This window comes from Podarcis muralis, chromosome 1 (genome assembly GCF_964188315.1).
Source record: "Podarcis muralis chromosome 1, rPodMur119.hap1.1, whole genome shotgun sequence".
Taxonomy (NCBI): Eukaryota; Metazoa; Chordata; class Lepidosauria; order Squamata; family Lacertidae; genus Podarcis; species Podarcis muralis.
The window spans coordinates 22,924,132-22,944,804 of record NC_135655.1 but is presented as its reverse complement, the minus strand read 5'-3'; the positions used below and the strand labels follow the sequence as shown (position 1 = coordinate 22,944,804).

Sequence of the window (20,673 nt, the reverse complement as noted above, 5' to 3'; positions counted from 1 at the left end):
AATCTGTGGAGTGTATAGCAAGGCATAGAATAATTCTTTACATTTGGACATTTTGTGAATTTTTGCATGGCTAGCAGGCAGAAAGAATGCCTGTGTAAATGTTTAAACTGATAGAATTTTCTGCCAGCAACTGTTGTGGGACTCAGTAGCCTGGATCAGAAGCCTGTTTTGGATTGGAGCTCTGAACCTGCTTTTTTGGACCCACAATACTGAACCAATGGCCCTTGGTGAATACAAGGACGTGTGGGGACTCCTCCAAAGACCTCAGTGATCAGGTAGTGATCTAAAGGTTGAGATGCTCCTTATGCTATCATAAGCTCCTTATGCTACAAGCTAAGGGCTTTATAAATAAATACAAGAACTTTGAACTTATCCTAGTAGCATATGGCAGCCAGTTCCCGAAAAGCTCTGATAGCGACCACAAAAGCTTCCAGTAATAAATTTGCTCAGCTGTCCTTTTGATTTCTGAACATTAATTTGCCAAGGTGGCCAGGAAATTAAATTATGTACTGAACAGAATGCACCAAACCTCAACTATATTTTCATAAGGTTTTATCATCATTTGCCTTACCTGGCTCAATGACTTATCTTTGTTGAATGACAGACCAACATAGTCCGCTGCAAGAAAAGCAGAAATATAATAGCTACAACTCAGTGCTTGCAGTTCTAAAATATAGTTTACAAAAGGCATCAACCCAGTTTCATGTGAACAGTTAAAAAGAACTCAGGGTGAAATTTTGAAATTATTTTTGTTACATGCCTTAAAATATATAAGTGTGTATGAGCGGAGAGGCATGCTCTCTGCCTTGAGCTGGTTTATTGCAGGCAAGCATTGCGGGAGCACTCTTTGCCTCCACTTACACTATGGAGTTTTGCAGGGTGCTATTTTGTCCCCCATGCTATTCAACAGCTACATGAAGACATTGGAAGCAGACATTAGGACATTAGATGACACAGCTATATTTCTCCATAACGTTGGAGAACCCATGGATTCAAGTTACACATTCAACACATATAAATCACTTTTTCTTTACCAATCTAGCTGAGTCCCTGGTTTCCTTACTTTCATATAATTCTTTATTAGCTAGACACTGGCGGCTGTACCATATTTCAGCTTTAAGATAATCATCCTGTGGGCGGAAAAAGACAAGGAAATACTTAGCATGCCAAGTGAATTTACATAGTATAGCTGTTAAGATTCTGAAAGGGTCTGCTGAGTCACAAGTCGTCCTTTCTAACTATCACACATGGCCTAAAAACCTCTGTGGAGCCAAGGAAGACAATGGACAATACTGTCAAATGTCAGAAAACAGCACTAGCTTTCTAGTTTCTAGTGGCAATGCCAGTGATATTAGTAGTGGTGCTGGTGGTGGAACAACTCAAGAGAATTGATGGCCAAAAGTAGACAGAATTACAGAGATGTCAGAAGCAGAGCAAGATGTAGTTGAGATACCAACTTCCCCAAGATCTCATTCCAGCTCCCAATGATAGTCAGGAGAAAAGAAAGGGTTTAAGTGAAAATGCTCCTGCCAAATGAAACAAAATGCCTCCCCAAAACTACTACCCCACTGCCTCTTTCTGTTCTTCTCATGCAGCACAGAATTCTGATTTAACACATTGACAGCTGTTTATATAACCTTGTCAGGGAATTCACAGATCAAAGGATAGCTATATGGCCTCAATGGGACCCAATTCCTCTTGTCCTCTGAAATTATAGCACACAAGTGGAAACTAGCAACTGGAACTATACAATGCAGTATCCTGTGTCTTGCTTTCAAAACTCACTGTTTTATCACAGTAATTTATATACTGCTTAATTGCAATAGCCTCTAAGCAATTTACAAACGTTTTTGTGAGTTATAGCTCTATTCTCTGTATTAATGGGAATGGGCCAAGCGGGATCCCTTCTCCCAACCCTCATTCAGCTTGTTACTCCAGCAATCTCCAGGATGGCCCCGTGACTGGGACAAGAGTAAAAGGAGTTCATCTACACACACCCCTCAGCACAGCAATTCCTCTGTGAACTGCGACTGTGATAAACCAGTAATAGTAGTAGTAGTAGTAGTAGTAGTACTGCTAATATACCGCCCTATAACTGCAGATCTCAGGGCAGTTCACAACAATAAATTTCAATTAAAAAACGCAGATTATATAATAAAAACAAAAACAAAGACAGCCCAATAATTCCCCTGTCTACAAACCATGCAGTTGGTTGGCATGGGGGGTGGGGTGGGGTGGGGGTGGAGAAATGAAGTTCAGTGTCTTCTGAGAATATAAAAAGCAAGGCGTTGGCTATCAAGCAACTGATTCCTGTGAGTTTTCCTGTCAATTGTGTTGTCGCTAGAAAGCTATGTTTATTGGGCTCTGTGTGTGGGCCTGCAAGCTTCTGTCTTCTATGTGTCATCGAGGTAGGTGAGGGCATGGAAGCAACACGGCTGACTTGCAGGTGTCAGTTGCCTAGCATACAGAGATTGCATTGTGTCAGTGCTGGGGTGTGTGTGTGTATCACAATATATTGCTATGTTTTCTCTCCTTTAGAGTGCTGCCATTTACATTTGAACTTGCAGCTGGAAATGCATGCTGGAAATGCTGGAAATGCATTCTGACAACACATTTGATGTCAATACTAAGCCAATGTTAGCATTCTGCCCAGTGTACCAGGGTCTCTGGATTTCATTGTTAGGATCCGTATACTACATGATTTATGATCCTTGGGACACTTATTTCTAAATGGCTAACAAAATGAATGCTGGAAAGAGTTTCAGAAAATATTATTTGTGAGATGCTACAAAAACACACCACTGAGAACAACAAACACAACATTTAGCAATTTCTCACCATTTCAAAGCCACATAAGGTTGGTTTGTTGAACTGAAATAAAACACAATAAGACCAAATTGTATGAATCATCACTTTCTTTCCCACACTTTTCACAAGCAATTTCACAAGTGTATTACTTTACATATTCATTTACCACTTACACTCAATATTATTAACATGGTCATTGGTTGTTTTGAGTGACATAAGAAGCCTGTCTCCACCAACAGCCTGGGGCAACCTAGCTAGGGCATGTACTTTTCCTGTGAGATAACAGGAAATAACCAATAGCTACAAACCAACAGCTAAAACACCTAAGGAAATCAAGTACCATACCCATCACTAAAAAGAATTCAACAATGGTGCCAGCAAAACTCTCTATGGAGAGGCTTCCAAAGACAAGGGGCTACAACAGAAAAGGCCCTGTCACAATCCCCTTCACTTCTAAAGGTAGCACTCCTGAAGCAGGGCCACAGAGATTGATCTTAATATAAGAGGTATCTATTAATTGCAGCAAAGCTACTGTTGGTGTAAAGAAAAAAAAAGAAAGGAGAAGTCCTGGATACCAAGATCCAAGTTTGGGGCAAGTACTCTTTATTGAGAGACCCCTGCAGATATTTAAAATCACAAAATATGCAGCAAAAGTGAAGCACAGGAATATGATAATAATTTTTATTATTTATACCCCGCCCATCTGGCTAGGTTGCTCCAGGCTGTCAAGACCTGTAAAATTTGTCCTTTCAAGTTCTTTCCAAAGTTTCCCACTTCCCCTAGCATAGAAAAAGACCACATGTTTGGTAAGGTTAAAATGGTTCACATACGAAGCAACCAGCTTAGCCTTTTCATACACTTAGTTCATCAGGTGAACTGGAGAGAGAATGATTAGTACACAGATTAACAACGCAATCCTAGATGTGCCTACCCAGACATAGTTCTCACCATGTTCAATGGGACTTACTTGCAGGGAAATGTGTATAGTAGGGTTATAGTCTTAAGCTGAACGAATTGTCTTCTGAGCAGACCTGTGTGGCATTGAATTGTTAATAGATTTCAGGAGGAGATCTTCCAAACTTAGTTTTTTCGCAGTATGCTTACCAGTGGTTTTTAAAACATTAGATGATTGGGGGAAGGGGACACAGGGATATTTAGAAGTACACACACGTACCTGCAACAGCTTTCCAGTTACAATGCGCAGATCATCACTGATAAATAATCCTAGTGAGGTGAGGAGTACAAGACGAGTATTTGTTACGGTGAGATCCACAAGCGCAAGTCCGTAACAATCTTGAGGAGAGAAAAGGCACTGTGAGTAACCTGAGTTGCATCTCTCAGACTTCCATCATTACTTGTTATAGACATGGCAAATTACACCCATATTGAGACACCCAGATCTGTTGGGCAATCCATGCACCTGATATGCATTTGAAGAAGGTCTAGATCTATGTGCTTTTAAGAGAGGGTGGAGTGATGAAATCTGCTCTTTCGAACCCTGCTCCTTTGCTGCATTATTTTTTTTAAAAAAGATATAGCAAAGGCAAGTTCAGGGGGCAGCAAGAATAGAGGCTGACTTTTCTGACCCTGTCCATCTGACTGTGTTGCTCCAGCCACTCTGGGTGGCTTCCAACATTTATAAAAAAACAATAAAACATTAAACATTTAAAAAACCACCTTCCCTATACAGGGCTGCCTTCAGATGCCTTGGGGGTCAGATAACTCCATACCCTCCAGTATTTCTCTGATGAAAATAGGGATATCCTAAGAAAAAGTGGGGCATTCTGGGATCAAATTAAAAACCGGGACAGCACCTGTAAATCTGGGACTGTCTCTGGAAAATAGGGACACTTGGAGGTTCTGCACTCCAGAGTAAAAAAAATGGCAACCCTGGGAACCACAGCTGAAAGCACTCAGTAGCCCAACATGCCAGATTCAAGGCTGGCGTCAGTCAAAAGCCCTAAACAGGCTGTAGAATCTGACCTGCCAGGGAGAGAAGACCCTAAATGCTGAGGGATGAGGGTTCCCATATCCAAGAAGCTGAAATTTGGGACCCAAGGAGGCAGAGATTCTTTCTTATCACTGTCCAAAGAAAAGGGATGAGGGAGGGCTCTCCAGATCCTAGGGTTTTGAACTGGACATCACACCACAACCTTCACTCTGAGACCTACAATTACTGTATTGGTCTGAATATAGGCCACACTTCCCCCTAAAAACTGGCTCACATATAACCTGAGTGCAGTCTATGGTGACAATCTTATAAGTAGAGAATCTATGTTTTGAGAGATCTCATTTTAGGGGTGTAGTCTATATTCGGACCAACCCTGTACATTCTATGAAAGTGCAACGTGTTCTAAGGCCTTGGGGTAAGACAGGCTACAAATAAAAAGGAAATGCATATGGGTTAATTAAACAATTGAAAATAAGAATTACCGTTTTCCAAGATGGCACAAATGGTAGCAGACAAGTTAAACCATACCGTATCCTCACCCATAAATCCATTGTCAGTCAATCCTAAAATTAGTCCTTCAAATACAAAAGAAAACTAATCATTACATGAAAACTGAATCACAGTATAAAGCCAGGCTACCAGCATTTATTAAACTGTTATAAAGCTTCATATTTCCCAGAAATTTCAGCAGTGTAGCTGGTTTGGTTCGGAGGTTTCTCTGTGATATTTGAGTTTATTTACAAATATATGTTGAGTCTAGGTAGAAGAACAACCTATCACCCCAACAGTAGCAAAATCCACAAATAAGCACCCCTGTATCCACAGATGTAGTTACAGACCTTAAATACTCAGCTCAAACCTACTTGCACACACTGAAAGAAAGCATGTCTGCCTGCTTTACTAGTACCACATATCTAAGTTAATAAGCACAAGCAGGTGGCTCGGTATGGGGTGGGGTGGGGGACAGTTGCAAACATATCCCTGGCATATTCCTGTGGTTGTTGTAGAATACGCTGCAGTGTAGTGGTTGTGTCCTGTCCTCTCCTTCCCACCTGAGATTCTCAGCAAAATGCTCTAGCAGTCATGCTTTTCACCATCACACACATATTCGACTAAAAACAAATAAACCAGTGAGCAAATAATTCAAATTAATTGTTTCTTTTTTTTGGGGGGGGGTGGATACCATTTCAAAAAATGCATACCTACCATTTATTCCATCTATTTTGAATGCTCAGTATGCAAGTGTCATTGCTTGCCGAGCTAAAATAGTGCCAGCGATGCACAAGGTTTGCAAAACTGCAAATGATCTTTTTGTAAACAACAACAACAAAGTCTTATCCATTGCTGTGAGAGGGAATTGTCCATGAAAGCTGCACCAGGCCCTCTGAGAACAACAGAATGACAGCCTGGGTAGCTCAGTTGGTTAGAGTGTGGTGCTGATAACACCAAGGTTGCAGGTTCAATCCCCTGCATGGGACAACTGCATATTCCTGCATTGCAGGGGGTTGGACTAGATGATCCTCAGGGTCTCTTCCGACTCTACAATTCTCTGTGTGTAGAATGTCCTCAGTCCTGTTGCTCCAAGGGGAACTTGCTCCTCTACTCCTTTCAAAGCACATGGCAGCAAGAAGGCCTTTCCCTGCTGCCTAGGGTTGCCATATTTCTAGAAGTAAAAGTTGCTGAGCTTTTTGGGAGAAACTCAGTCAACACAATGGGACTTACTTCTGAGTAAACAAGTATACTTATTTTAAAATGTTACATCCCACTTTACCCAGTCGGAAAATGAAGCTGGTGGATCAGCTAATTATGTAAAAATGCAAGATACTTACCTATATTTTTAGTTTTATAGATCAGACCAAGTAATGCTACATCACTTGCACAAGGAGTTTTTGCTATTTGGATATTGGCTACTTCAGACAATGTATCATTAATATCCAGGGATTCACCAAGGGTCCAATACCACTGAAGAAGAGGATCTGCAAGAGAGCACTAATGTTTAAGAAAGCAAAAATTCTTACTGCTTTTTACTTAAAGAGTGAAGGAAATATGCAACTATCTCTGAAATTTGTGGAGACACCCTTGGAGGTGAGTAAGGGATGTTATCAGTCTGGTCCAGGGTTGGGGTGGGGGATGGGAATGGGACTGCCATCACTGTGGTGGAAGGTAGGGGGAAATACAGAAGTGGGTGAAGGCATACAGAAGAGACGAGGTTGTCTAAATCTGCTGGAAATTGAAGAGTACTAGGAGACCGCTTCAAGTAATGAGTACCTTCCTTAGACCTGTTCTTAGTAGAATACACACACACACACACACACACACACACGGGATACTCTCTTTTTTCATGATGGTGGCTATTGGAAATCCTGCCAGTATTATATTTTGTTTTGATTGAGATATTTTATGTGTTGCAATTTAATCATTCATTTCTTCTGTATGCATATGTATCAATGTTGTTTACTGCTTTGGAGCCTTTGGGCCAAAAAAGCGGAATATAAATAAAACATTCCATATCATATGAATAAATTCAGAAAACTTAATGTCCATGCTAATTTCCACGAGACCACAATTACTTACAAAACCGCAAACACTCCCTATGAGCTATGACGTACCTCGTATGACATCCAACAAGGTTCCCGTAGTAGTGAACATATTTAAACCATGATGCATATTAAATTTTACAAACCATTCCTCAATTGGATTAATATCTGTTTCAGTGGCATGTACAAAAAAGACAGAGACAGATTAGTCATATAAGTACACAAGTATTATGGGTGATATCCAACGTCCAGCAAACAGGCCTCTGCTCACACAACATGGTTTCTTTTTCTCCTCCCTCTTGCAATCCCCACGACCAAACCCTCTGGAGCAAATTTCAGGGGGCAAAGACTCGTTGCACAAGTGGAAACCCATTCCACTTGCAGATAGACACAAGTGGATATTGCTGTATGCTTCCGTCAATATTACTCGGCTACGAGAGATCGCCAAAGTTGATGACGACTACATGCTCTTCTCAAATTTGCCTACAATGGTGAACTGCTCTTCAACTGAATTCTTAGTAATGTACATCCCTGCATATTTTTTCTAGCCAATTAATTTTCCTATTTTTTTCTATTCAAGTTACAAAAATATCACAGTCAAAATAAATGCAATATACATTATCCCAAAACTGGCTTTCTCTCCACTGAAGTTGGTATACTACTTATGCACCATTTGAGATTGTGCCAAATGCTCACTACCAAGTTGTCAAATTTCTCCCCTGCTAACAGGATTTTGTGCAAAATTTTTCTTTTGAAATTAAATGTACTCACCACCTTACGTGAGTACAAAAACAGCAACAACAACACAAGGAAGCATCAAAAGCCTGCAAGGATAAATAAGTGGAAATTATAAATCTCTCACCTGTATTATATGTTAACTCTTCTCGGTTGATTTCAATACTCCACGAATCCACACCTTCTCCCTTTTGTTTAAAGAAAGGATGGCAACCCAAGAATTTTAGTCTTAAATACTTGAAGAGTCACATACATTTAGGTAAACTACTGTGCGGACTGATTTTCCAATTATGAATTTTCGTAGCTGATAGTCTCATAGCTTAAGAACTGTTTCTCACAGTGGTTTGGTATGTATTTTGTTGTTAATGTTCATGAAATGAAGTACTAACAAGAATTCTTTCAAAGTGTTAATTCTATTGTGCAACAGAAAGCTATCACTTGGCTTTGGAACACATTTTTAAAAGGAAAGCCTGACAAGCTTTTCAGATACCTTTCAATTGAAAAACTTTCTAAAGAAATGCCTAAAGTAACTGATATTATAGTTTGAAGTCTTGCTTTTTTCTGTTATATTTTACTCCCAAAAGACCCATTTATCCCAAATAGAACCCAATATGGCAGACATGTATGTACTCTCTCTCTCTCCATATATATATATATATATATATATATTTGCTTTCGTAGATTTTCACGGGTACAGGAATGCAGGTTTTGGTGTCCTCGGGTATCTTCCCGTGTAAAAGTTGGGGTGTCTAGGCGACGTTTCGACGAGGTCTCACTCGTCATCTTCAGGCTTACATGAAAGAAACAGGACACGAAATTAATTTTGCAGATTCCAAATTGCTCTCTAACATGGAACATCACCACAAGAGAATAATCATGGAAGCCATCGAGATAGAGAAACACCCTCACAACATGAACAAGCGTGACGACACATCCCGCTTGCCAGACATCTGGAAATTAGCCCTCCCCACAAAAACTGACACCAGATCCAGAGGCACACAGAACGCCATCACCAATCAACCACACCAGACCCAAACCCAGACCCTCTCCACAGATAAATTACAGACACCATCCAGTAGCCAAACCATGGTGGCACCTCCGGATGCTGCACCCCCCTGCAATCCCTACACAGATCTGGCTGGCACAAGCCACAAAACCACAGCTCGCCCCTATACACGAAGCCAAGCCAGAGCACAACTAAATGTAGTACACCCATCTTCTCAGAAAAACTCTTCACAAAGTTCAAGAGGTCAAGACACAAAGGCTTTAGCAACTAATCCACACCTAATGACCCACCTAAGTGGTACTCAGGATATCACTCAAGAAATCACTCAAGATATCCCTCAAGCAATTAAGGAACAAAAGAAGAAAAGGCACACTAGCCTGGGAACTTCCTCTCTGCCCAGAACCTCCTCAACAGTATTTATAGGAACTCAAACACTGAGATCCTGCTCTGTTCCAGTAACAAGAAGCCGAAAACACCAGCCTGAAGATGACGAGTGAGACCTCGTCGAAACGTCGCCTAGACACCCCAACTTTTACACGGGAAGATACCCGAGGACACCAAAACCTGCATATATATATATATATATATATTTGCTTTCGTAGATTTTCACGGGTACAGGAATGCAGGTTTTGGTGTCCTCGGGTATCTTCCCGTGTAAAAGTTGGGGTGTCTAGGCGACGTTTCGACGAGGTCTCACTCGTCATCTTCAGGCTGGTGCTTTCGGCTTCTTGTTACTGGAACAGAGCAGGATCTCAGTGTTTGAGTTCCTATAAATACTGTTGAGGAGGTGTGGCCTCCAATGTACTGGGCAGAGAGGAAGTTCCCAGGCTAGTGTGCCTTTTCTTCTTTTGTTCCTTAATTGTTTGAGGGATATCTTGAGTGATTTCTTGAGTGATATCCTGAGTACCACTTAGGTGGGTCATTAGGTGTGGATTAGTTGCTAAAGCCTTTGTGTCTTGACCTCTTGAACTTTGTGAAGAGTTTTTCTGAGAAGATGGGTGTACTACATTTAGTTGTGCTCTGGCTTGGCTTCGTGTATAGGGGCGAGCTGTGGTTTTGTGGCCTGTGCCAGCCAGATCTGTGTAGGGATTGCAGGGGGGTGCAGCATCCGGAGGTGCCACCATGGTTTGGCTACTGGATGGTGTCTGTAATTTATCTGTGGAGAGGGTCTGGGTTTGGGTCTGGTGTGGTTGATTGGTGATGGCGTTCTGTGTGCCTCTGGATCTGGTGTCAGTTTTTGTGGGGAGGGCTAATTTCCAGATGTCTGGCAAGCGGGATGTGTCGTCACGCTTGTTCATGTTGTGAGGGTGTTTCTCTATCTCGATGGCTTCCATGATTATTCTCTTGTGGTGATGTTCCATGTTAGAGAGCAATTTGGAATCTGCAAAATTAATTTCGTGTCCTGTTTCTTTCATGTGTTGGAAGAGAGAGGAAGTTTTTTCTTCTTTTTTGACGGCATTCTTGTGTTCTGCGATACGTGCATTTATTCGTCTGTTTGTTTGTCCAATGTACGTGGCTGGGCAGACTTTGCAGGGTATTTCATAGACCCCTTGGTTTTCCAACTGGATTTTATCCAAAAACCAGGACACAGAAGAAAACAATGGCATGGCCCTCCTTCCTTATATCAAGGGCACTACAGATAAAATTAGCAAAATCCTCCATAAACACAATATCAAAACAGCCTTTTGCGCCAACCAAAAAATAGCCAATATCCTCAGAAACCCCAAGGATAAAATCCAGTTGGAAAACCAAGGGGTCTATGAAATACCCTGCAAAGTCTGCCCAGCCACGTACATTGGACAAACAAACAGACGAATAAATGCACGTATCGCAGAACACAAGAATGCCGTCAAAAAAGAAGAAAAAACTTCCTCTCTCTTCCAACACATGAAAGAAACAGGACACGAAATTAATTTTGCAGATTCCAAATTGCTCTCTAACATGGAACATCACCACAAGAGAATAATCATGGAAGCCATCGAGATAGAGAAACACCCTCACAACATGAACAAGCGTGACGACACATCCCGCTTGCCAGACATCTGGAAATTAGCCCTCCCCACAAAAACTGACACCAGATCCAGAGGCACACAGAACGCCATCACCAATCAACCACACCAGACCCAAACCCAGACCCTCTCCACAGATAAATTACAGACACCATCCAGTAGCCAAACCATGGTGGCACCTCCGGATGCTGCACCCCCCTGCAATCCCTACACAGATCTGGCTGGCACAGGCCACAAAACCACAGCTCGCCCCTATACACGAAGCCAAGCCAGAGCACAACTAAATGTAGTACACCCATCTTCTCAGAAAAACTCTTCACAAAGTTCAAGAGGTCAAGACACAAAGGCTTTAGCAACTAATCCACACCTAATGACCCACCTAAGTGGTACTCAGGATATCACTCAAGAAATCACTCAAGATATCCCTCAAACAATTAAGGAACAAAAGAAGAAAAGGCACACTAGCCTGGGAACTTCCTCTCTGCCCAGTACATTGGAGGCCACACCTCCTCAACAGTATTTATAGGAACTCAAACACTGAGATCCTGCTCTGTTCCAGTAACAAGAAGCCGAAAGCACCAGCCTGAAGATGACGAGTGAGACCTCGTCGAAACGTCGCCTAGACACCCCAACTTTTACACGGGAAGATACCCGAGGACACCAAAACCTGCATATATATATATATATATATATATATATATATATATACGTGATCCCAGTGAGACCCCAAGATGAAATTTTGCAAGTAGCCCTTAGAAATATTAAATAATCCATACAATGTTTTGGGATTTTTCAAAACCATATTAATTTTTTTTAATCACTTTTAATATTTTTTTTAGCTGACATTTAAAATTTAAAGTAAGCCCATTATGTGACATGTGCTATTAAAGCCCATGAAGTTCTGAAGAGATTGGTGTTTTTAGCTTTGATGTACCTCAATTCTGGGCTGAGCTCTTAAGCTTTTTGTGTAATCCAGGAAGGCTAAAATTGTCAATTTTTAAAAATTTCAAACCCTCATAACTAAAAAATGGGCTGAGATTTCAAAAAAAAAAAGTTTTAAACTTAGTTTTATTCATTCAACAAGTGTGCAAAATATGAAGAAAATTGGATGACATGAGGTATAAAAGTTGGATAACTTGACATGGAAAGAACCTCCTACGGATCACAACAAATGGTATTCAGAAGCATACAGCCTCCAACTGTGGAAGCAGAGCATTGCATCCATGGTCCATGGAGGGCACAGCATCGCCTCCATCATTGCTAGTAGCCACCAGTAGACATCCTCCATTGAAGTAGCAGAGAGCAAGCAGAAACTTCCCCTTTCTGGCATGCTACAACATGATCCAGAGAGTAAGGTGCCCGGCTCCTACTAATACAGAAAATGCCACTGGCACCTTACACTGTTGGAAACAATGTAAAGCACATCAGGAAAAGCTCCATGACTATGATACTTGATTCCTGCTAACGCTTTTCACATGCATTTATTTGCATTGTTCATGTGGGGTTTGCATTCTTTTAAGGAAAAGGTTAAGTTAAAATCAGCAATTGACAGCTGCCACTCTATTGCTTATTATCATTATTATTACATTTGTATACTGCCCTATATCCACAGATCTCAGGGCAGTTCCAAAATAAAATCACAATATAAAAACACAAAATACATAATAAAAACAAAAAACCCCACATTTTAAAAAATTGTATAATACCACGCCATAGTTCAAAGGGGATACAGGGCTGGATCTACACTGACTTGTTTAACGTTATTAGAACAATATTAGATATATCGTTACAAAACGTCACAGGGCATACTTGTAAAATAAAGCTTCTTTCTTTTTCTTTTTTTACCTGTTTTAAAAATCAAAACAGCTGTCTCCCTACTGCCAGTTGCTGGTTGCTCTGCAGCACCCTCTGGTATCACATTTTAATAAAGCATTATGAACGTTAAAAGGAGGACGTGATGTGTCCATATGGTTATAAAAACCGTTCCTGAAGCCTTCCTTAATGTTAAAAACCATGAGTGCAGATCCACCTCAGGAACCTGCCTTAAACCAAGTCAGATTGCTTGTCCATCTAGCTCAGGCCGGCCCAACTTTTATACCAAGTGGGCCGCAAGAGTACTCTGACCATTTAATCTGTGGGCCACACACTGCCTTGATGCAGTTAGCGCTTTCCCAGCTTCAGGAAGGAGGTAATAGGGTTCTAGGACCTTGGCAGAGCCTTCGCACCTCCTTTCCCAAACCCAGCACCTCACTTAGCTGGCTTTGGGAAGGCAATGCAAGGGCTGAGGGGGCGTCAAATGTGGCTGAGGGCCAACAAAAAAGGTCTTGAGGACTGCATGCGGTCCATGGGCTACACATTGGGCCACTGTAAGTTTCCAGCCGAATGTTATGGCATTGTTTAATAAGTATCCGGTGACAGTGGCTGTCCTGAGTTCAGGCCGAGGTGACCACCTGCTACCTGATCCCTTTTAACTGGAAATAGCCAGGGAGTGAACCTGGGACCTTTTGCATGTACATGATGTGCTATGAGCCCTTCCGCAATGCTTTACCAGAGTCATTTTGAAGTAGAAGACTTTGGAGTAGGTACTGTTGAAGATCTGGATGCTGGGAGCAAGACCAACTGAAGTAAAAAGAACTAGATTCTTCCGTCTGTTCTCCTCGGTGTCGGGTTTATTAATATTATACAAATGACAGCGGATAGTCTTTAACAGGAAAAAAAACCAGGATTAACATATGAAGCACATATCCACAACATCTGGAATTTTTAAACCTTTAAATGGCAACCTGCATTGATTTCAAAAGCGGAAGCTGCAATAAATAAGTAAGTAAGTAAATAAATAAATAAATAAGAGAACAACAACTACCAAACTTTTAGAAGACATCTGAAGGCAGCCCTGCTTAGGGAAGCTTTTAATGTTTGATGTATTAAAGGTAAAGGTACCCCTGCCCGTACGGGCCAGTCTTGACAGACTCTGGGGTTGTGCGCCCATCTCACTTAAGAGGCCGGGGGCCAGCGCTGTCCGGAGACACTTCCGGGTCACGTGGCCAGCGTGACAAAGCTGCATCTGGCGAGCCAGCGCAGCACACGGAAACGCCGTTTACCTTCCCGCCAGTAAGCGGTCCCTATTTATCTACTTGCACCTGGTGGTGCTTTCGAACTGCTAGGTTGGCAGGCGCTGGGACCGAAAGACGGGAGCGCACCCCGCCACGTGGATTCGAACCACGACCTTTCGATCGGCAAGCCCTAGGCGCTGAGGCTTTAACCCACAGCGCCACCCGCGTTTGATGTATTACTGTATTTTAATATTTGGTTGGAAGCCGCCCAGAGTGGCTGGGGAAGCCCAGCCAGATGGGTGGGGTATAAATAAATTATTATTATTATTATTATTATTATTGGAGTCATAAAGGAAAGGTGGGCAGAAATCCTCGTTTTTGTGGGACAACTTGTCATGAGACAAACGTTTTTGAGGGCAGAAGCTGGCAAGGCCTAGGCACGGAACAAGGCCTACACAATCTTTAACAGCTAAAAGTAAATTGCTAATTCATCATGACACGTGACTCATCTTGAGTGATGACTTATTTTTCCTATATAAAGTAGCCATTTTCTCTCTGGGCATCAGTCTGTAATGAAGAGAGAGTCTGAGAGTCAGTCTCAGCTCATTATGTGAATGTATAGCTGTTGCAGACAGAACGAGCGGCTCCAGGACTCCCAATTAAACAGTAACTAAAGACTGTGCCTCTCTGAAGACTAAAATAGCTGCTATGAGCACTCTGTGTATGCTCTTAAACTATGCTGTTTCTGAACAAGTTTATTTTCTTCAAGTAAAAGTTTTATTCTGTTTATAAAGAAGACTCTGCGTTGATTAATTTACCGCTGTGCGACACAACTTGCCCTTGCCCTCTCTCAAGTGATTTTCCCTGCTTTTGGCTAGCATGGACAAGTGCCACTGCAATTGGGAAGTTTAGGGTTAAAGTATAGAAAATGATCATTATTTGACAAATTAATATACCTGAAAAGCACAAAATACATAACATAATAGAAAAGATCCCACAATAAATCCCCCACAGACACATTTAAAAGGCCATAGATGGTTTAATGAGCCAAAACGCCTAAAATGTTTAAGTTTGACCTTCTGTTGCAGCCCAAGGCCCCTTCCTGCCATCCTTCCTCTTCCTTTCTAAATGGGCAAACAAGGCTGCCCTTTGTTTCATCCCTGACAATATCCTGAGGCAATGTTGGCAAGGCTTTCTTCACCAGGCCAGGCCTTCTTCCACCTGCCTTGCCCCACCCTCCAGCCCTGGGACTCCTCATAAGGGAGCAATGCCTGAAGGAAGACCTGTGAGGGGAGAGACTTCACCAGGCCAGGCCTTCTTCTGGCTTTTTATTTTAAGTTTTACAGTGGTACCTCGGGTTAAGTACTTAATTCGTTCCGGAGGTCCATTCTTAACTTGAAACTGTTCTTAACCTGACGCACCACTTTACCTAATGGGGCCTCCTGCTGCTGCTGCGCCATTGGAGCACAATTTCTGTTCTCATCCTGAGGTAAAGTTCTTAACCCGAGGTACTATTTCTGGGTTAGCGGAGTCTGTAACCTGAAGCGTATGTAACCCGAGGTACCACTGTATCTCAAAAGAGAAAAAATGCCCCCTCACAATCTGGTTGGTTTTGAAGGATTTGCACAGGGCAAAAACTGGCAGGGATGGTTTCCCTTCTTGCCTGTTGGTCCATCCTGTTTGCTTGCCAACCATGGGGGGGGGGGGGCTGTTCAGGAAGCGGGTGGGAGCAGCAGCAATGGCTGTACTGTGACTAATTTTGTGTTTTTCCATGCCCCTCCATAGCAGCCAGGATGTGTTATGCCACACTCCCCATGGCAGCCATCTTGTGACTGGCACTCACAGCACTTCCTTCAAATTCAAAATGTGCCCACTGCCCCCCCCAAAGGTTGGCAACCCCTGAGCTAGTTTAGCTCCATGAGAATCTTGATTCCAGACTCATTAGCCCTGCAGCACGTAAAAGAAATTACCTGGCTATATTCATAGCTGCAGCAAGTTCAGAAGCTAGAACACCCTTTTATTGTTATTTAAATAAACAAACTGCAAGACTATGTTTTGATGCCAATAAATAAATGAAAGTTCTTTAAATCGCATATGGTGTTGTTAGATCCAAGGGGAGTCTGAACAACCAATAATAGTTCACTCCACTTAGCTAAGCTTCTGAGTCTAACCGCTTCCGATTCAGTTAGTGATGACAGCTAACAATCAATTTAAACATATGTCATCTAGATATCAACTTGGTGTGGATATCTATCTGGACATTTGGAGAACTTAAATGAACTTCTATGATTTATGCACCAATGGTTATGGTATCCATAATGTGAATTGATGATGAGTTCTTTCTTACTGTTGTATTTATTTATATAATATTACCATGCCCTTATTTTAATTACTTTCTCATTCCCTTTCCTTTTCCTAAATTTGGGGAAGAAAATAAAAGAACTGATTAACTTATTCTGCCGAACCAAAGAATGGTGCATTGGTGAGTTATTCCCCGCTGCCTTAATACAAGTGTGTTACAGTGGTACCTTGGTTTGCAACCGTTTTGAATTACAACCTTTTTGGATTACACCCATGTCAAACCCGGAAGTGCGTGTCCGTTTTTTTGGATTACAACCCTTTTTTGGGGGGGGGGGAGACCCCATTGGCGAAAGCGTGCCTTGGGTTACAACCTGTTTTGGTTTACAACGGATTATGGTTGTAAACCAAGGTACCAATGTATTTGCTGAGCTACTCCCCATTCAATTGCAACTGGAAATACATTGCTGGAAACTTACCAAAGTCTTATCTGAAAGAAACAATTTAATTGTCTTAGATGTCATAGAGGGATCTTCTGTGTAGCAAGAAAAACTCGAATTGCTCCCCACTGAGTGAGAAAAAAATATGATCACTAATATTTTCAAAGATGATATTACAGAACTAGAATATACTGAAACTCAAATCAAAAGTGAAATTGTGGGCTGAAATGGATAGCATTGGCTTTTGTGAGTGATCAATAAAAAATACAGTAGTAATAATCACAATAACAACATTCAATATTATTAGCAGGGTTTAGGGTGGGCAGTAAGAAAATAAATAATATATTTATGGTAATCTTTAAACCAAGGCTAGACTGCATGGGTCTGAACAACCAAATTAACCTTTGTGCTTCAGTCAGTATCTTCCCAAGCTCTCTCACTGTGGCTCACTTGACTCCTAGACAACACACATTCAACATCATTAGCAAATATCTCTTGCTCTTTAATAGGTTGGGTTTTTTTTAAGAAGCTTCTTGCATCTGCTGCAGTAAAATAATAATAATTAAATCCTGGATTCAGTTCCCAAAACTGTGTGCACACTTTTCCCTTTGAAAGGTGGGCCCTATCATCACTTGGACAAAATAAAGTTCTGATCTTTATGGAGTCCTTTGCAAATCACAGCACATGCAAATGCATGGCTGCAGGGTTCAGTACACTAGTAACTAACCAACCAACCCGTATGCAAGAATAGGAAGGTGAAATAAAGTAAAATACAACTTACCATTTACATTGTAGGTAAGTCCTGATGAAAGTTGTAGAACAGCTGCAAGCACAAGATAAAGCTGCAACAGCACCATCTGTAATTGGAAAAATAATATAAATGTGCATTTAATTCAAAGCTATATTTAAAGCTGGTCCCCCAATAGTCACATGATATATACAGTGACCAAGGAGGACAACAAGGATGCAGATAAGAGCAACATCAAAGAGTCATCAAAGAGTCCCCTTAGGTGCTATGGAAACTGCAAGCTGAAACCTGCTTCCTGTTCCAAACCCTGGGTTCACCTATGGCAGAAAGAAGATTTAGTTCCCACCCCAGATGCAGACCCTTCAATTGTCCCTATTTTTCAGGGACAGTCCTGGATTTGCAGAAGCCGTATAGGTTTCTGATTTGATTCTGGAATGTCCCCCTATTTTCCTTGGAGATACGCTGGAGGGTATGCAAATGCACTCCTGAGTTAAATGCCTTGCCTTCTCTACTACATGTGAATGGCTGCAGCTCATGCCATTGGGGAAAAGTAAAATCTTGGATTTAAGGATTATATTGTAGAGGGAGCAAAAAATCAGCTCAACGCCTGCAACTGATTCAACACCGACACTCTGCTGCCCCTTGTTGCTTTGCTGTTATTTGTTCATTTATTACTTTGGTGCTGATAATGCCAAAGTTGTAGGTTCAATCCCCGTATAAAACAGCTGCATATGCTTACATTGGAGGGGGTTGGACTAGATTATCCTCAGGGTCCCTTTCCAACTCTACAAATCTTTGATTCTGTGAGGGATGTGGAACCTGTACTCCTAATGTTGCTCTACTACTTCATCTGACCGGTGGCCATCGCTAGGAGTGATGGGAACTGAGGTCTAATGTCAACTGGAGAAACAAAGGTTCCCTAGTCCTGCTCTGTATGACTGGATTAGGGACGTGGGTGGCGCTGTGGGTAAAAGCCTCAGCGCCTAGGGCTTGCCGATCAAAAGGTCGGCGGTTCGAATCCCCGCGGTGGGGTGCGCTCCCGTTGTTCAGTCCCAGCACCTGCCAACCTAGCAGTTCGAAAGCACCCCTAAGTGCAAGTAGATAAATAGGGACCGCTTACAAGCGGGAAGGTAAACGGCGTTTCTGTGTGCGGCTCTGGCTCGCCAGAGCAACGATATCACGCTGGCCACGTGACCCGGAAGTGTCTCTGGACAGCGCTGGCCCCTGGCCTCTTGAGTGAGATGGGCGCACAACCCTAGAGTCTGTCAAGACTGGCCCGTATGGGCAGGGGTACCTTTACCTTTTTTATGACTGGATTACTTTTGTTTTCTGTTTTGTTTGTTTGTTTCATATAGTCAATAGCTGCCGTGTGGATCTCAAATGAATGAATAGGCAGGATATGAATGTTAAAAATAAATATATTTTTTTTAAAAAGAAAAGATCATAGATTTAAAAAATTGGACTACTTTGTTAAACTATAAGCAACTGGTTTGCGCAGGATCAAATTATTTCTTATGAACAGGCAGCAATAATACTCAACCTCTATTTCTCCTGTTTTTTCAACGGAGACATATGGTAGAACAATTAAAAGCTAAATATGGGTCTTTGCATTAAAAAAACCTCATTTGAAGGCCTCAAGCATAATGATAAAACCAAAGTAATAACAAAGATCTATTTAATATTCTCAATATATGCAAAAGAATCTCTTTGTCCTTCCTACAACGTTAATAATATTATAAAGCACTCTAACCACTACACCATATTAAAAGGTAAAGGTACCCCTGCCCGTACGGGCCAGTCTTGACAGACTCTAGGGTTGTGCGTTTACCTTCCCGCTAGTAAGCGGTCCCTATTTATCTACTTGCACCCGGAGGTGCTTTCAAACTGCTAGGTTGGCAGGCGCTGGGACCGAACGACGGGAGCGCACCCTGCCGCGGGGATTCGAACCGCCGACCTTTTGATCGGCAAGCCCTAGGCGCTGAGGCTTTTACCCACAGCGCCACCCGCGTCCCCTACTACACCATATTGGCAACTTGTAATTATAATTATATAGATAATTATATCATTATTATCATTAAACAGAAAGAATGAATACTTCATTAGATTAATGAATTGCGACATTACGTATTATTGGCATGGGGGTGCCATACTTGATGTTATCTTGTGTCCAAATGAAGCATTTCTTTCTTTCTTTAAACCATTTCTATACCACTTCACATTTTAAAGTACCTTCTTTGCCACTTCCAAGAGAGCCAGCCAACTGTTTGCTTTTATCCTGGGTTCCAGAGGATGACAGTTGGAAGAGTTCAAGTTCCGTCACAGTGACTCCTAATAGCAACAGGACTCATAAACTGATCCACCTTCAGAAATGACCACTCCCCACATCAAATGGGGGGCACCTTTTGCGTGGTCGCACGCAGCCTCCCGGATCCCAGTGTGGCTCCCAGTAGTACGGGCTGGCTTCACCCTCCCCAGGCTGGATACCTGGAGGTCTCTGCCTACCTCAGCCAGTCGCCCAATCCCACCTGGGGAGGCGTTGCTAGGGGATCGGCCAGGTAGGGGGAGGGACCGCCCTGCCAACACAACAGAAGGTGAATCTTACCTGCGAAGCGTCAGTTGGCTCCAGAGCTTCTTCCACCCTGCCCTCCCTCATTTAAGTCTTCTTTTGCAGGTTAACCTCTTCTCCACAGGTACACAGGTGCTGCTATGTCAGGGTCGCTGTTGAAGGGCCAGAAAAGAATTTTCCTGCATTGGTAGGTTTTGCCTTCCCCATAGCAAAACGTCACAACTTTGGTGGTTTCAGGCCTTGGGCAGAATCCTTTAGTCTATCTTCCTAAACTGGGGGGGGGGGGGGTGTGTGAAGCGGTGAACCACCCTTGTGGCGGTGATCCCAGGGTTCCCCTTTAAAGGGGTATTGAAGGGAGGCATTGGCCATACGCCGAGAGGTTGTCATTGCTCTCCCCTGCGATGGCGGCGAAATGGGGGGCGGGCTCTTTGCTTGAACATAAGTTCTCCAGAGCCAGCCGAATCCCCACACATTCTGGATAAACCTGATGTCTCCCAGATCCCCGGCTGGGGACTGGGAAGG

General features: G+C 42.3%; 1 protein-coding gene across 7 annotated transcripts in view; it reads right to left on the bottom strand.

The window, feature by feature from the left end:
- LOC114590919 (cation channel sperm-associated auxiliary subunit beta-like) overlaps positions 1-20,422 on the bottom strand; it is a 45,760-nt gene extending 25,338 nt beyond the window's left edge. For 2 of the 7 annotated variants that reach the window (XM_077924690.1, XM_077924693.1), the window contains exons 1-12: positions 20,188-20,422; positions 17,619-17,694; positions 16,877-16,965; positions 13,595-13,747; positions 8,159-8,219; positions 7,369-7,464; positions 6,589-6,735; positions 5,242-5,334; positions 3,983-4,101; positions 2,839-2,871; positions 1,064-1,130; positions 572-618 (exon numbers count right to left, since the gene is read on the bottom strand). In XM_077924690.1, the coding sequence (XP_077780816.1) occupies positions 572-618; positions 1,064-1,130; positions 2,839-2,871; positions 3,983-4,101; positions 5,242-5,334; positions 6,589-6,735; positions 7,369-7,464; positions 8,159-8,219; positions 13,595-13,747; positions 16,877-16,965; positions 17,619-17,694; positions 20,188-20,238 (1,032 nt within the window). In that variant the 5' untranslated portion in view covers positions 20,239-20,422. Of the gene's footprint in view, positions 1-571; positions 619-1,063; positions 1,131-2,838; positions 2,872-3,982; positions 4,102-5,241; positions 5,335-5,622; positions 5,645-5,731; positions 5,835-6,588; positions 6,736-7,368; positions 7,465-8,158; positions 8,220-13,594; positions 13,748-15,175; positions 15,669-15,698; positions 15,983-16,876; positions 16,966-17,618; positions 17,695-20,187 lie in introns of those variants that run through there. The other 5 variants (XM_077924703.1, XM_077924699.1, XM_077924706.1 and 2 more) reach the window with 5 other exon arrangements.
- Positions 20,423-20,673: the final 251 nt, after the last annotated feature.